The sequence below is a fragment of the Hylobates moloch genome, unplaced genomic scaffold (assembly GCF_009828535.3).
Source record: "Hylobates moloch isolate HMO894 unplaced genomic scaffold, HMol_V3 SCAFFOLD_8, whole genome shotgun sequence".
Classification (NCBI taxonomy): domain Eukaryota; kingdom Metazoa; phylum Chordata; class Mammalia; order Primates; family Hylobatidae; genus Hylobates; species Hylobates moloch.
The window spans coordinates 28135535-28153281 of record NW_026652283.1 but is presented as its reverse complement, the minus strand read 5'-3'; the positions used below and the strand labels follow the sequence as shown (position 1 = coordinate 28153281).

At 38.1% G+C, this 17747-nt stretch overlaps 1 protein-coding gene across 8 annotated transcripts in view; it reads left to right on the top strand.

The window, feature by feature from the left end:
- The window catches only part of TMTC1 (transmembrane O-mannosyltransferase targeting cadherins 1), a 282068-nt gene that overhangs the window by 250169 nt on the left and 14152 nt on the right, over positions 1-17747 (top strand). For all 8 annotated transcript variants that reach the window (XM_032159935.2, XM_032159934.2, XM_058442439.1 and 5 more), the window contains 4 exons: positions 11707-11809; positions 13793-13928; positions 14830-14974; positions 15917-16054. In XM_032159935.2, coding sequence (XP_032015826.1) covers positions 11707-11809; positions 13793-13928; positions 14830-14974; positions 15917-16054 — 522 coding nt within the window. The remainder of the gene's footprint in view (positions 1-11706; positions 11810-13792; positions 13929-14829; positions 14975-15916; positions 16055-17747) is intronic.

The window sequence follows — 17747 nt, the reverse complement described above, 5'->3', positions numbered from 1 at the left end:
ATAATATTTCAAATGTTGAGACATTTGGATTCCTTTTTATTTTCTTTTGTGGCATTGAACTTTTTTTTCTTAGGGCTTTTTTAAAACAATATTTTGAATCATTTCCTAATGATAAATTCCAGAATAATTTCCATATCAAAGAATATATTTCATGAGTCTTGAGACATGTTACCAAATTGCTTTCCGAAAGGGCAGTTCCAATTTACTCTGCCACGAGCAGTGTACAACCTTTAAGTTTTGAATGTTAGTGGAACATTTAAATGAAAATGGCATATGGACCAATGAGAGTGAAAGAGATCAGGGCTAGAAAAATAGGTCTAGGACTTTAAAAAAATGAAATCATATTATAAGCAGATAATTTCCTTGAGAAAATGAAGAATAGTGTAGGAAAAAGCCCTGAAGAATTTTTTTAACCTTCTCATTTTATATAAAAATATATGGTACACAGAATTAAGTGGCTGCTCATGGTGATTCACTAACTTGCAGCAGGACCTCGACTAAAACCTGGTCTCTAAGCTCCTCACCTGCCACTCCTGCATTAGATGACACTGGAACCCCATGAATAGACTGTGGTCATGGGCCATAGTGAATGAGGTTAGGCATGGAATGGAGTGGAAAGGAAGAAGTGATAAAAGAAACCCAGAAGGATGAGTTGTCATAGAAGCTAAGCACATAAAAATGTCCAAAAGAAAGTTGGTACCACTCTGTGTCTACTGCGTCAAAGAAGTCAAGGAAACTGAGAACAGAAGATAAACTCTTAGCTTTGAAGTCAGGATGGTCTCTGACTTGCTATACTCTTTGTTCTCCATTAGCATTCAGAACTGGCTGGACCCCAGCTTCACAGATAGGATAGTAAACATTTATAAGCCCACAATCATTTTTAACCATCCTACTCTTGCATAGATTATATAGCTTTGCATTACAGTAGCAGTAAATGAAATAAAATTAACATTGTTTATGACTCTGGCCACTGTAAATTATTACTAGCCCCACATTTATAGCCTATTGAAAAACTCAATTAATTAAAATGATAACACTTAAAATGAAATATTTTTCCTTCATGTACTTTGAAATATGATTTTACCCAATGCAAGAGAGAAAAGAAAGTTGGAACAATAAAACATAAATTGGAACTCTGGGTCAAATAAAAAGTCCTGGATCAGGCTCTCTCCTACAAATGCTATATTTGGGGTACATTCGGCCACACTGTGTGGGGCTAAGTCAACTTGGACGAAGACCCTAACTTAAGAATTTATTGATTTAATTATTGAGCACATATTTATTGAGCACCTCAATGCCACCAAGCACCAGAGTGTTGAAGCGGCAAGTTATGTATGTGGTTACCCTCATGGAGTGTAGTATAGAAGGGAAGGCTACCCCTAGGCAAAGATTTATAGCTGCCTCCCCAATGTCTAACACAAGTGTAACAACTGTGCAAAGGGAAAGCACCAGTGAGCATGTTAAGGGGACCTAACCTAATGTGGGAAAGGAATATATGGGGAGTGGGGATGGTTGCCAAAGGGTTACCTTTAATCTGATATCTAAAGGACTGATAGATATAAACTGGGTAAAAGTGAAAGGAAAAGCTTTCTAGTCAGAAGGAATAGACCCTCTAAGGGCTCTGAGGTAAGCTTACTTCTAATATGTATTGAGCTTACTTCTAATATGTCAACTTAAAATCAGGAGATCTATAAATTTGGAAAGGAGAGCTTTATTTCTTATAATGGGTTGTAGCCTGCAGGCTGGCCACCTTGTAGGCTGGGAAGCATAGCCTCCCGCAGAAAGCAAAAGCAAGTGCTTTGAAGGAGGAAGGGTAAGACAGGAATTTATGCTGAATGGGTTGGCTAAGTATACATGTTCAACAGATTATAGGAGGAACTGTGAATATTTATGAAGGGGTTGCACATGCGTAGTAAGCAAACATGCATGTTACATACATCCCATGTGCACTTTGAGGTGGAGACACAATGTTTAAATGCAGAGGCACTCTATGCACAGTCTCCATGGACCATCCAGACGCAGTCCACAGTCCACGATTTCTTTCCAGGAAGGAATGCTGGTCAGTTGTGTTGAGACAATTAAAAGGGAAGGGAGCTCTGCTGCAGAATGAGGTGGTTGGTTGAAACCAGCAGTGGAGCAAGTCTTTCAAAAGTGCTAGTTTCTGTTCAACTCTTAGGAAAGAGAGTCTAATGGTGGTTAGCAAAGGAGTGGGTATAATGCTTGAGCGACCTTACCTCTCTGGTCATGGCTGGGAACTGAGTTTTTAAGGTTTCCCTGGGGTCTCCTTGGCCAGGAGGGGGTGTGTTGAGTCAGGTGGGGGACTTAGGATTTTATTTCTATTTCTCAAGTAGAAAGAAAGTCATGTACCAGGAAGTATAGAGAATGAAGGCAAAATGGCATGAGAAAAGTCTAAAGTATCAGGAAGCTGCAATTATATGCAAGTGTGGTTTTCATCTCTTTTTCTGGTTCCATGACTGAGTTATCTGTAGTTGCTCACTCTTGTCACTCTTTCTCTTTAGCATTTATTGTATTGTTCTTGGCATTCCGTCTTTAAAGTGGTCACTTCTTGTTTGAGTAAATTGTCAGAGTAGTGTTGATCACACTCTGCTGGGAGATGAGAAAATCTAGGATTCGAAAACACCTTGTATTTCCTTGGTGGGGAAGAATGCCAGATTAATTGATTCATTTTCGTTGGATATGAAAGAGAATTAGACATCAAATATTGATAGCACGTTTCTCGTAAATGTTCCTACTGATGACATATGGGTGGAGGAACTGTCTTGTAAAGAAAACGAAAGCAAAGAAGAGGGTGAGAAAACAGGTGTCTCTTTATCTTTTGGGCTGCTGTGTCTTGAATAGTTTCTTGGAGAAGTTGTTGACATGAGTTTCAAGATCTGTTAGTCCTTAATTTCCCAGATTTGTAATTACTATTACAATATTACTGTCATAATTACTATTACAATATTACAATGTATTAGTATTTACTAATAAAGCCATTTGGCTAATAGGAATATACTTTAAGACTCTGTGGCTTTAAATTATTGATTAGAGTGAAAGCACTTCTAGAAAATCAGCTCAGACACGTAGTGACCCTGATGTCAGGGCACTGGAACCATTTTTTTTTTCTATTGGCCCTTTACTGCTTTGGAATACCACACTCTACACCTCTATACAGTAGGTACACATTGTTACAGGCCATCTGTTAATCTATTTGCAAATTGTTGACTGGAGACCCCAGGGTCCATGAAGTTTATGCACTTTTCCTAATAGTACTAAGAAGTAATTTGCCTTTTCCCTTTCATTATCTCACGAGTATACAGTAGTTTTCTAGCAGCCACATGATATATCCACAGTTATGAAAATGCTATTAAAATACTCTCTCCTTTGTCAACTAAATGTGCATATGAGGCTAGATTTTCTTTGTATATTCCAACCAAATATATGTACATAAAACAGATTGAACCAACAGAAGCAGGTATGAGAATCCAGCTGTCTTAAGTCAGACATTAAAGAGATTTACAAAAATATAAACTAATGCCACTATTCTTGCTATTTTTTTGCTTTGAAAATAATTATTTTTATATAAATATATTATTTATGTTTAAGTTTATGATTAAGTAAACTAGCACATATTTGTAAAGTTTCTCAGCTTCTTTTCCAATGTAGTAAACATTGATATATATAGTCCACATAAATGGAAAGTTCTTTGGAATTCTCAGTAACTTTCAGAGTTCAAAGACATTCTAAAATTAAGAAGGTTGAGAATTTCTGCATTAAGCTGATGTCCATTTGTCATTTGAGTTACTGGAGCCTGAACTATAAAGTTTTCCAAACACACGATTTGGCTCAAGACAGTAAATTATAGTCAAGGGTCCTTTTTCAGGACATCTGTTTTTCACTTTTCCTTCCTTGAGGTAAAAAGTGTGCTATATTGGGTAATTATAGCATATAAAAAGTGGGGATGTTGACTGTGTTTTCTCTCTCTTCCAAGGCCCGTTTTATTTCCACCCCACTGAAAATGCTTTAAGTCTTGGAGAGGAGACCATGGCTGCATGCTGCCCATTTTTAACTGCTGCCCTCGAAGGCCAATTTCACATGATGGCTGGGGACTCTGGTGTACAGCGGACGGTATTAATATGTCACAACCATTCCCTGGGTCACAAATATTTTTAATTAAAGTTATCCTATAAATAGCTTACATTCATTTCCTCTGGAACTTACAAGTCAGTAGAGACTAGAAATGATCAGGCTTAGGTCAGGACTTGTAGCCAGCTGAATTAAATGAAAATGAGTGCTCAAAATTGAGCTTCAGGGATTAAATAATAGTGTTATTTAAGATAAATGCATTACCCTTCCAGAGAAGGTGGAATTTACTTTAAACACCCATACAGTATTTTCTTCCTGGAGAAGTGTTTTGTTTTTTTGTTTATGAGTGGAGTTGATCATTCCATGAAATTGATAGTCAAGTGAAATGAATAGAAAGACAGATCTTAAAGACATTTTCATAGAGCCTTGAAACTGCCATTGGGGTTACTGAAGGTTTAGGGCTGTGATTCATTGCCCTTGACACATTCAGTCTTTAGATCTCACTATTTCTTTGGATTTTGAAAATATCATTTCTAGTGGAAAATCAGCTCAGCTAATGGATGCAAAAATAAAAGAGAAGATTTAGATGAAAAAGATAATCTCTTTGCCTATTTGGAGGAGCAAGAAAGTGGGAAAACAGTAATATTAGATCCGGTAAAGCAGTAATTGCTCTTAAAAACTGTGTAATTGACTTCAGAAGCTGAGACTGTGAGGACATCAATTGTATTCCTTTCAGGAAAAACACCTTCTAACTTAACTAGTTTGGTTATAAAGATGTTTTTCAGATCTCATGTAGCCACAGATAGTTTTCATTCACATCTGTGTTACACAGCCGCTGAAGTTAATAGTGACCAATGCCCTTGGGCATTTGGATCATGACAGGTGTGCAGTATCTATCCCCAGGTGTGGGTGCCACTCTTGGCTGCCTCCCACATACCTTGTGCTTCTCCTCCCACAGCTACATTATTGCCTCCTTCTTGTCTGAATTCCACTCAGTGGTGAAGGTAGGGATTGTGTCTCTCACTCACTGTTCTGTTTCACTGTAGAGATGCATGGCACATGCATGGCATTAAATTAAGTTTAACTTGACACAGCTTCTGTCTCATATTGTCTTTCTCAGATCTTTTGATTGAAAAACAGAGCCTCTTCTCCCTCAAGGAATAAATGCTTTTGAAAACCTTTTAATTACCATTTTGGCTAAATGAATTACTATTATTCTACAGTGACCTGTGATCATATTTTAATTAAATGTTTTAAACCTTTGACATATTTGACAGGCTTCTTTCCTTAAATCAAATTTCAAGTTGGAAATGAAGTCTTTTTGACCTCAACTAACTTGAGACTCTACAGAGGCCTTCTGCAGCATCCAAAAGAGAGTTTATAGACTTATTTGACATGTTCAACTATGAGAAGCATTGTCAAATAAGTAATGTTTAGCCTTTGAGTTATGTTTTTATGGATACATTATTAATACATGTTCCAAAATTATGAGATTCCTAAAATTCTGATATGTCTTTGTATGTTATCCATCATAATTATGGTTATTATATTAAATTATTATAGGCCACAGGAAAAAAAACAATTTTTTTGTCAATTACATCTTTAACCATGACTGTAGTTAACTTTTCCATAGTTAATTGCTTATTTTCTAAAAGCTCTTGATAAAGAAGTAAAATCCTAGAATGGCGTGTCTTCAAGGAAGTTCAAAGAAAAGAACGCTGACAAGCACTCTTGAATACAGATTTCTGATAACTTAAAGATCACATTATTTGGATTAAGAATTCCCAAAACTCTAATGAAGAGACTGACTGGGTTATAAAACTTCTAATCCAAGCAAGACAAGAATTAATTGAATACCAAGAAAACACTTCGCCAGATTTTCATGCTAAATCAGCTGGCACTAAAATGCTTTAAGTATACAATTTAAATAAACTCCTATGGTCCAATTCAAAGTACCTATGATGGCCCACCTAATAAACAGTGCTATACATCTGAATTGAAAAACAAAATTGGTATTCGAGAGGATCTAAATTCAGTATTAAGCATATACTCATGAAGAGCCTAAATGGCCACCTGGTCTTTCCTAAGTCCTTCAAGCTTTCATTGTTAAAAGTTCTGTATGCCATAACTCATCATAGGAGGGATAAACTGATCCAGGTTACATTTTTAAAGTATTTATTGGTATGGTGACTATTCTAAATTGCTAAAATGGTTGACTAATATTTGGTTGGTCAAACTCATAATCCTGGGAAGACAATCAAAACTTCAGGTACATTTCTGCTACCTGATGGGCCATTTAAACATTTATAGAGAAATTTCATTCAACTGTCATTTTTAATGCATATTTTTTGGTTATATGAAAGCTTTCTCATACAAAAATCTGATGGCTGTAATAGTAGCTAAAACATTATTAGAAAGTGTGTTTCCCTCATGGGACATTCCTAGAAAAATCTCTAGCAATAAAAGGCACTTGTTTCACTGGACAAGTTGTAAAACAATTAAATAAGGTATTTCAGATACAATAGCATTAGGCAAAGGTAACTGATTCAACTAGATTGTCTTATTCAAAAGTATTACAGTGGATACAGTAAGGGGAAAACATAAGTTGGCCTTTCTAAAATAGTCAGTAGAGGGCCTATATCCCTAATAACAAAAACCTCATTTACCTTCTGCTCTGAAACTCTTATACGACTAAATGTTACAAGGCTTTAATACATCATGCCAAAGTATACTTTCGCTAGATTTAAAAAAAAAAAAAAAGCTTTTCATGGTCAGTGACTGTGGACAATCAAACCCTTCATGGTCTAAAACCCAGAGATTGGATATTCTGAAGATGATATCAGAAAAAGACTGCCCTTTGCTGAGCACAGTGGCTCACACCTGTAATCCCAGTATTTTGGGAGGCCAAGGCAGGTGGATCACCTGAAGTCAGGAGTTCGAGACCAGCCTGGCCAACATGGTGAAACCCTGTCTCTACTAAAAATACAAAAATTAGCCAATGGGTATGGTGGTGGGTGCCTGTAATCCCAGCTAATTGGGAGGCTGAGGCAAGAGAATCACCTGAACCCAGGAGACGGAGGTTGCGGTGAGCTGAGACCCTGCCATTGCACTCCAGCCTGGGTGACAGAGCAAAACTCCATCTCAAAAAAAAAAAAAAAAGACTGCCCTTGCCACCCACACTACAGTAAAACTTTGGGACCTCAAAGCTTAGGTTCATAATCTGACAACTGAAAAGGGCCCTCCAGACTCTTTGAACTATACATCCATTTGAAACCTTAAGATAAAGCTAACCAGGAAAGTTTCTCCCCAAAACAGATGGCATCCTAGACATGGACAGCTTTCCCAAGATCACAGATCAAGACTTTTCTGCTGTCATCAGACTCTTACCTCTCTTAATTTTTTCCTTGCTTATGCCTCTATAAACAATAAAACTAAAAAGGGAGATTTGCGTACATCATGAGGTATAACTTTATTTGTAGAGGACTTTGCAGCCAGCGTTATACATTGACAGTCTTATGCCTGGGTAGAAAAGATACAGGACCAATGTGAGCAAAAACATTTAATGGCATCTTTATTCTTTCATAATCAGTCAGAACCAGAACATTGGTTCATTCCTTTTAACCTACATCACAGGTTTAAAACAACATTGCCAGGGGGCCTTCACTCTTCTAGTGAAGTTTAAACATGGAGTTTCTTTAAACTCTTCTAGACGTAATTCTTAGGCCCCTTTTCCCATAATTTAAAGGAGACAATGATTAAAATTTGTCCCTCATAATAGGCTCTATAACAGATTGTACTACAAAGACTGATTACACAACAGACATCTTTAAATTCTCTTGCTAAGGTTGTGCAGGATAATAACATTACTCTAGATTGCCTACTGGATAAATAGAAAAAAATCTGTACCATTACTGACACTATCTGTTACATGTAAATACATGCATTGAATATTACAGACATTTGGTTGTAGAGTATTAATAAACAAACTGCTTGGTTAAAACAAGTAGACTCCTTGTCTGGCTCATTCTTTGATCTATTTCATTTTAGTTGGTTCATGGAGATGCTGACTAAGGAGCATACTCCAAACTCTTGATTTGATCCTCTTGATCATTATAATTGTCTCTCTGGCACACTATGTTCCCTCAAAAGTTTTCATGGTTACATACAGCCATTTATAAAATGTCAAATGGTCTCTCTTTAATTGAGATGACAAAAACTCAAAAAAGAGTGTTCTCATAAAGACATCATAACCAATAAATGATGTACTGAGACCAAAACCCTAAAATAATGGTAACTGAGAATGGCATTAAAAGCCTAATGGTCACACTCATCTAAGTAAAATCATGACCAAAAGGAAGAAACTGTTAAACAAAATTAGGAGATGCCATTATTTTGGACTGAGTTCGTACAATAGGCCCCAGCAGAGCAGACCAAACCAAAATAGAGTCACTCATGCTAAATGTGACATAATCAAACTAAAATTTTTTTTAAAATCCCAAACAGATAAGTCCTAAAACAGACCCGAATTTTCTTTCTCCTCTCCAAAAAACAAGAGATTCCAACACAGAGAGGTCCCCTCTACTCTCTTTCAAAAAAATAAGCTAAAAGCCTGGTGCCCATCTTACAAAGCTCACTGTTCTGCTATTTCCCAGTGAGACTTAAGACCAAATTAAGTGCCTTTATGATAGTGGCAGAGTGAAATCAATGCCTACAGTTTTGGTTCACTTCTCAATTTTGAGGGGAGCATTGTTAAATTTAGCCTAAAACTGCCTCCTTACATATTTTAAGCTTGGCCTAAAAGTTTCTCTGTACATAGTAAACTGCAACCTAGCTGGATGCATAAACAGACCACCTTGTGCCTATTACTCTCCTACCAATCAGCCAATCAAGACAGCCAGCTGTTCAAACTGTGTTCAAGTAAGACAAACACTGAGCTGTAACCAATTCAGCGATTTCTGTACCTCACTTCTGTTTTCTGTAAGTCGCTTTCCTTTTTCTGTCCGTAAATCCTCCCTGACCACATGGCAGTGGCAGAGTCTCCTTGAATCTGTTCTGGTTCAGGGGGTTGCCCAATCTGTGAACCCTTTCTTGCTCAAATAAACTTTGTTACATTTAATTTGTCTAAAGTTTTTCTTTTAACAATGGTGTTCGTGAAATATTTGTCAAGGAAAGGGAGGGAGGGACGGGTTGGACAGATGAACAGATGGACGAACACCCAAAAGTATAACTGTTTATGCCAGAGTCATGTTTGTTTATTTCCAAAAATACTGCTTTTATTCAGGGCTCCCCAATTCCCCAGTGGCCCACTGAAAACATAGCTTCTATTCTCTGTCCCCATGTAGCTATGAGATTTTGGATAAGTAAGGATAAAGGCCAGCCTGATAAACCAACGTGCTGACCATGTGCTGAGCATTGTTCTAAGTGTTTCAAATGTTTTAATAGATTTAATCCTCAAAACAACCCTATGAGTACAGTTGTTATCCCTGATTTACAGTTGGGGCACATGGCGGGTAAGAAAGTTCACACAGACAGTAGATGGTGGGGCTTGGATTTGAATCCATGCAGTCAAATCTTGGGAGCCTCGTTCTTAACCACTGTGTCATACTTCTATAGCCATTGCAGTAAATGCCTGTGGAATGAATGGATACATGAATATATACCCTATGGTACTCTCTAGATGTTAATTTTCTCAGGTTGTTATATAATTTCTGTTCTGCCTGTCTTCATTACATACACACACACACAAACACACACACACACACACACACATACAATTGTCAGTCCTTCAATGGATGAGAGCTTCAGAAAGCCTTTCTTCTCTTCAGTAGATTGAAAGGAAATATTGAGACTTTAATTCATCTTTAAATTTTTTGAATTTGATAATTTGTTGAGTTTGGCAATTAAAACACATATTTTTAGAGACTTGGATCCTTATTTTTGCTGGAGTGTGGATGAAGTTTGGCAAACCACACCTTGTTCCCTAATGTTACTTAAATGTAGGAACTCAAATAGATGGCATTGGTCATTCTACAGAGTGTAAAGTATATGTTCCTTTCTGGGTCAAATCAGATTCCGGCTTCTTGGCTTATTGTTCAGCCCTCAATGTGAATATCTAAACAGAATCACAGGCTTAAGGTGCCATGTCTCAGGAAATTGTTGCTCTACATTCCTTTGTCATGTGTCTGGTTGAACGCTCAGTAGGAGTAACTTGAGATAAGGTTTTGGAAAATGTCCATACTCAGGGCATATATGTATTTTTTAAAGCTGGCATGTGCTTTGTGCCAAATCATCTTATTTTACGTGACCTTCGCAGCTATACTAGGAAAAGATGCCATTGTTAACTTGTGGGTAAATAAGTCTTAGTATCTGGGAAGCTTTGATTAATTAATTATATTTCATCTTCTGTATTGTAAAAGTAAGTGTGATATAACAGTCTCTAACGGTTGTGAAAAATGTACCTAAAAGAGCCAAGTGCAGTGGCTCATGCCTGTAATCCCAGCATTTTGGGAGGCCAAGGCGGGCAGATCACTTGAGGCCAGGAGTTCGAGACCAACCTGGCCAGCATGGCAAAACCCCCATCTCTACTAAAAATACAAAAATTAGCCGGGCATGGTGGCACATGCCTGTAATCCCACCTACTCAGGGAGCTGAGATGGGAGGATCACTGGGGCCCAGGAGGCAGGAGTTGGAATGAGCCGAGATCGCCCCACTGCACTCCAGCCAAGGCGACAGAGTGAGACTCTGTCTCAAAAAAAAAAAAAAGAAAGAAAGAAAAAGAAAAATGTACCTAAAAAGTAACTCAGAATTACTCAAGTTTGCTAAAGTGAATCTTTAGACAAAACACAAGGGCAATTAGAATTGGAGCCCTAGAATGAGAGATGTGGTGATCGACCTGAACCTTCCCACACAGGTTGGAGGTACACCCTTGAGGGGACATATAATCCTGTTGGAGGAAACAGCTCAGAGGTGGAAAGCGTGGACTGAGTATGCGAAGTAGCCACCAGTCTGGTGGGCTGTAGACATAGTTCAAGTAACGAAAGGATAGGGCAGAGCCCTCCCCAACATCTGCATCTGCCTCCCCTCTCTACTTCCCTCAAAAACTTCCCAAAACAAGTGGTACAGTATAGAGTGTAGATAAAAAGAGAGTCACCTATCCAAATGCAGCTAGAAAACAAATTCCCCGGACTGCCCTGCCTCCCAGCCACAGTGCCACCTCTAAAAACATTCCACCGTATTTGCATCCCCCGTTTTGCTATGGAGAGTCACCTGGGTGAAGGGCATCCTATTCGAACAACTATTTTCAGTCCTTTTTCACCGGTAGGCATGCATGTTGTACAGGTCCATATCCTTCCAAAGGTCCCATTTGAGAAAACGTCATCTTTTTTGCCCTAAGGGAACTAAATACAGATATGAATTTTGGGTATTTTGTACACAGTTAATATTGCCTTTAATTCAAACAAAGTTCATAGTGCCTTATCTCAGTGCCTGTTGTATATTAGGTGCTTAGTAAGATTTTTTTTTTTTTTTTTTTTTTTTTCTTTTTTTTTGCTCCTACTATTCAGTTTATTGCTGGTTTTAAAAAGCTTTTCACTTATTTTGTTTGTTTCTTTCTTTTTAAAGGAGAGGTTTAAAGAAGCTGAAGAAATATACCAAACTGGAATAAAGAACTGTCCAGACAGCTCAGATTTACACAATAACTATGGGGTTTTCTTAGTTGATACTGGTAAGTGAAATTAAAGAGAAACTGTACTGCTGAGATTAGCTAATACTATTTATCAAGCAAAATGGAAGGCACATAATCCTCAGAAGTAAAATTCACTGGGCTTGGCAGGAAGCTCACACTATTGACAGTCATTATACCTCGGGGCTGTCATTTCTCTAGATCTTCAAGCTCGATTCAGTAAAATCTGGCCATTCTCATGCTCATTTCTCTACGGAAAACTCCCCAGGGTACAGGAAGTAGCCTTATGATTTAATGAGTCCCAGTCTTCTTTGAATATTATTTATATATATTTATAAATCCATGATGATGAAATGTTTCTCTACAATGATGCAGAACCTGCCTCTGAAAGCAGTTACTGGCAGATGGTAAATACTTTTCTATAACATATTTTTTAAAAGCCTCCAGAATTGTTCCATCATTCCTTCCTTTATGTACATTATAGAAACTGCATTATTAAAATTGATACGATGCTCTTATATGACAGGTGCTATATAAAATACACTTACTTTATCTTACTTAATGCAAAACATTATTGGTCATGAATCCTCTTTTCTTTATGACTTATATAGTGCCTCTGTACTCTTGGCATGCAATATAAGTAACGAAATTATATTTAAATGTAAGGCCAAAGCACCACTTTGTTCCTGTTGATTACTAGACTAGCTGCCATGCAGTAAAATTTAGTTTAATTAGTTTTTCAATATGAAATGCTTAAAGGGCGTTTTATTTTCAAGGATATTTGGAGCTCTGTTGTTTTACAGAATATAAAATTTACATTCTGATACATCTGAGAAACTTACCTTATTTTTGCATGTGTAAAATTGTTGTGTAGTGCCCCCTGCTGGTTCATTGGCCACATAATAATAAACTGTCTTAAAAATATAAAAACCAGAAGAAACCTCTAGTTGGGCAGGTCTAACCCTCCTCCTTTTACTTCAACAACAGTCCCACCCCACCACATCCCTAAAAATGATAACTCTGTGACCACCCTATGACACTGAACCTCTGCCTCCAGAGACAGAGGCTCCTAGGGACCTCCTAGTCAAACTTGTATTCAAACAGATACACTTGAAAAGATTTCTGTGTAGATAATAGACATTCCATTCTATTTAGAATTTCACAGTTTCACCAGGAAGCTACTACAAAGAAACCTGTCAGACTAGAGGGTCTTCATTCTGCTTCTGGCCTTACTCTCACTTGCCTTGGGATCTTTATCAAGTCTCTGAGTATCTTTGCACTTTAGTGTCTATATCTGTAAAGTGGAAAATTTTTGTGTGTGGTTTTTTAAATGTCTCTTACATCCTGATAAACAGCTAAACAGTATCCAAAGGCAGCTAAATTGTATAAAAAATACCTGTGAAAACCATACAAATATAAGTATTTAAAAATATAGAATGCATTGGACAAGTGCATGGTGGCATTATTATGTTGGAAGTCTTATTAATTAAGTACCATTCAAATGAAAGTACATGATTTTAAAAGAGATTTTCACTATAGAGCTGATATGTGTTATTTAAAGTAATGCTTCAATTGCTATGTTGCAGTATAATTCATTGAGACAGACCCTTAGAAATTGCTTCTGGATAGTTTTATTTCTACGGTAGCCTGTTCTATTTTTTATATAATGAGAGCCAGTTATATCTCAGATAAATAACAATCACTAATAATCTGAAGGCATCCTATTAGCAAGAGCAATGACCAGAAAAATTTGTACTAAAATAACATATATAATTAAAAGAATAGGTTTTAGTTTCTACTGCTTTTTTGTTAATTTTTTTGGAAGTATGAATGAACAGTGAAATTGTTCAAAGTTAGGCAGTGGCCAGGATGGGAAGCTCAAATGCGAGCTAATTTGCATATTGAATAATTTTGGTATAACTCTGTAATAATGAGAAAGAATTATAAGTCAGAAGAGAAAGTGAAATGTTCACGTCTTTTATAAAAAGGCATGTTCTGCTCTTACCAACCTGTCACTGGTTACAGGCTTACCAGAAAAGGCAGTGGCCCATTACCTACAGGCCATCAAACTTAGCCCCAGTCATCACGTGGCCATGGTGAACTTGGGAAGACTCTACAGGTCACTGGGAGAGAACAGCATGGCTGAAGAATGGTACAAGCGGTAACGTTCCCTTTCTTTGCTTTCTAAGTTGCCCAGGAACCTCAGCAATCGCTCGTCAGCTCCTTAGTTAATCGGAATCGGTGTGCTCTCAGAATACTAGCAAATTTTGCCAATGTAGGTGATACAAATTCTCATCTCCAAAGAAGAGCAACCACAATATAAGTGGGATCATAATTCATGACTTTGGCTTGCTGGTTAGACTATAGTGCTGAACCAAGGTTGAAATTTCATTCCCACTGTAGTCAGTTTATTGTTTTCTGAAGCCATGTATTGCAACCCCAATCATAAACAGCAATTTAAAAAATGAGAATACATGAAAAACTATGCACACGCGAGAACAAATTCATCATAATTAATGGGAAAGACCCTTGGGGCTCAGTTTCTGTATTGATAGGTCAATAAGACATTCTTATGTTCCAAGTATGGCATCATGAACATTTTGTAAAAACCTTGTGCTTGGCCAGGCGTGGTGGCTCATGCCTGTAATCCCAGCACTTTTGGAAGCCAAGATGGTAGAATCACCTGAGGTCAGGTGTTCAAGACCAACTTGGCCAACATGGTGAAACCTCGTCTCTACTAAAAGTACAAAAATTAGCCGGGCATGATGGTGGTCACCTGTAATCCCTGCCACTCAGGAGGCTGAGGCAGGAGACTCACTTGAACCTGGGAGGTGGAGGTTGCATGAGCCCAGATTGTGCCACTGCACTCTAGCCTGGGTGACAGAGTGAGACTCTGTCTCAAAAAAACAGAAAAAGCCAAAAACCTTATTCTTGATATAAAAACAAAGACTATGTTGGAGCAGAGGTTCAAACCATGGACAGTCATCCCTAAATCTAAGCCTAGACATTTGGAAATGTACCTATTAGAAGAGAAACGTCATTTAGATTTTCTCCAAACTCAGCGCCCTGCAGGTGGCACACAAAGCTGAGATATTGTCACCTTTGGGAGCACTGTATTACAACACTGGTCGATACGAAGAGGCTTTGCAGATTTACCAGGAAGCTGCAGCACTTCAGCCTTCTCAGAGGGAGCTCCGCTTGGCACTGGTGAGTAGGATGAAAGAAAATGAAGCTGGCAACTTAAGCACAGCCAGCCATAGAGAGAGATATAGTCCTCACGCCTCAAAACTGGAGCTGGAATGCCGTAATACATCCACTGTATGAATATTCATACAGCCAATATTAGAGCCATTCTCTAAAGACATGGACACCAAAAATATTGCATTTTTGTTTTGTAATAACTTCAAACTTATGAAAATGTTGCAAGAATAGTAAAAAATTTACATATACCCTTTCATCCAGATCCAATGATTTGTAACATTTTGATGCATTTATCACTCCATTGTATATGCATATGTAGATGTATATGTACATACATGTATATGTGTGCATATTTAGATATGTATGTTTGTATATACCTATTATTAGTATGTGTTATTTTTTTCCTGAACCATGTGGGAATTAGTTGTATATATCATTCCCCTTTATCTCTAAATACATTTGCAAGTAGTTTCTAAGAAGGACATTCTCTAACATAACCACAGTATATTTATTAAACTCGGGAAAATTAACATTCATACCAACAAAATTTTTATTTCAGTGTTTGGAACTTCACTCATCCTTTTCCTTAGATGTGCAATAAATCAAATTTGTTATCTTGCTATAAACACACTGCTCTGATGAAATCAGAGGAAATTCTTTCTCTTCTGACATATTTAGTCAACCTTTTTTAAAAGCCACAAGCCATTTCACTGGATATATTTGGTATTTCTGCCATTCACTCACAAATGCATGCACAAAACTAAATAAAGAAACAAACAGCAAAAAAGTCAAAACCTGAAAACTGGTGATTCAGCCTTCTCTATGAGTCACCAAATTGATGCTGAGCATGTTTGTCAGGAGTGCATTCTGAATGCTTCTATTCAGGGAGGCTTTATCTGATAAGGTAATAAAGTCTCTGCTAAGCCAAGGTCCATGTGGTTTTTGTAGGCTCAGGTTTTGGCCGTGATGGGTCAGACGAAAGAAGCTGAAAAGATGACCAATCACATTGTGCTGGAGGAGACCGGGTGCCTTGAATGCTATCGCCTCTTGTCAGCCATCTATAGCAAGCAGGAGAACCACGACAAGGTAAAGAAGGACATTGTTTAGAGTTCTTTGGATTCATGGGTTAAACATGGGGTGCACCTAAGTGATTCTCCAGTTTGCATGTTTATAAGCTCGGGAAATCTTAAATCTTATCAGTCAGCATATCCTATCTTGTGGAAACTTTTCACAGATATCCCCTTAACACCTGAGATATCCCCTTGTAATAATGTTTTCTTGGCTTATCCTTGGTGTAAAGCTTTTATGTGGTATTGTCTCAGTTTGTTTTCAGCTAAGTCTATAAAGATCAAGACCGAGATTCAAATGCTTTATTATTTTGCATTTTCCTTCTTATATATTGTTTTATGTAATCCTCATAACAACCATGCTTTACAGGGTTGTCATGAGGATTACATAAAACAGTATAGAAGAGGAATATATAAGAAGACTACATGAAACAACATATAAGAAGGAAACCCAGGGTGACCCGGTGTCACAACTGTTATTGTTTATCTCAATTTTAAAAGTCACATAATCAGTAAATTTATAAACTGACTCAATGAAATAACTGTTGAAGGCCCACTATGTTCTGGCCACTGTAGTAGGCATCAGAAATAAAGTGGTATAAAAAAAAAAAAAAAAAGTCACTGCCCTTGTCTTCATGGAGCTAACCCATAGAGAAGGAGATTAAACAGGTACTCACAAAACAAATGTAGAGTGATAGCTGTGCCCAGGAATATCATGAAGCGCTGCCTCTCCCAAACAGCATATAACCAGGGGACCTGATGAGTCTGGGAGGCCAAGTTTCCCTGTGAAGTGATGTGGAGGTGAGGGCTGGATGAAGAATAAGAGTTATTAGGCAGAGGAAGAAGCAAGGAGGATTCTGGGCAGGGAAATGCACATGCAAAGCCCTGTGGCAGCAGTGAGGGGCGTCTCTGAGGAATGGGAGTGAGGGAGCGGGAGCACTGTGGGAACGCAAGCACAGGCTGCTGGGAGGAGACTCCTTGGGGCCAGGCCAAGGGTTTTGTTCCTCACCGTGGGAAAAGCTTTGAGTTTTTGTGAAGAGGACAACATGATTAGATATTTGCTTTGAAGGGATCTTTGGCTGCAATGGGGTCAGTGGGTGCTGGGGGCAGAATGGTCACTAGGACCTGAGAGGGGCTGGTGGGGTGGTCCAGATGGACACATGGTCAGGGAAAACGTCTATGCCAGATCTTGTTTTCTTTGAACTGTATCACACCACCTCCCTGTAAAGTAATCAAGGATATTTTATTGCCACTCATTGATATGTGGGAAAACTGGAGTGTAAGAAAGTTATTTTGTCAGGGCCACTAATTCCCAGTGAGAAAATCAAAGATAATGAAGAATGTATATATATTTGAGACAAGGTCTTCCTCTGTTGCCCAGGCTGGAGTGCAGCGGCATGATCTCACCTCACTACAAGGTCCACCTCCCAGGGCTCAAGAGATCCTCCCACCTCAGCCCCTCCAGTAGCTGGGATTACAGGTGTGCACCACCACACCTGGCTAATTTTTGTATTCTTTTGTAGAGTTGGGGTTTCACCATGTTGCCCAGACTGATCTCGAGCTACTGGGCAATCTGCCCACTTCAACCTCCCAAAGTACTAGGATTACAGCCATTAGCCACCACACCTGACCAAGAATTGTATTTTGATTGTCACATACCATACCTACTGACACATAGGAACAAAAAGTATAAATTTTATCAGTTAAATAAG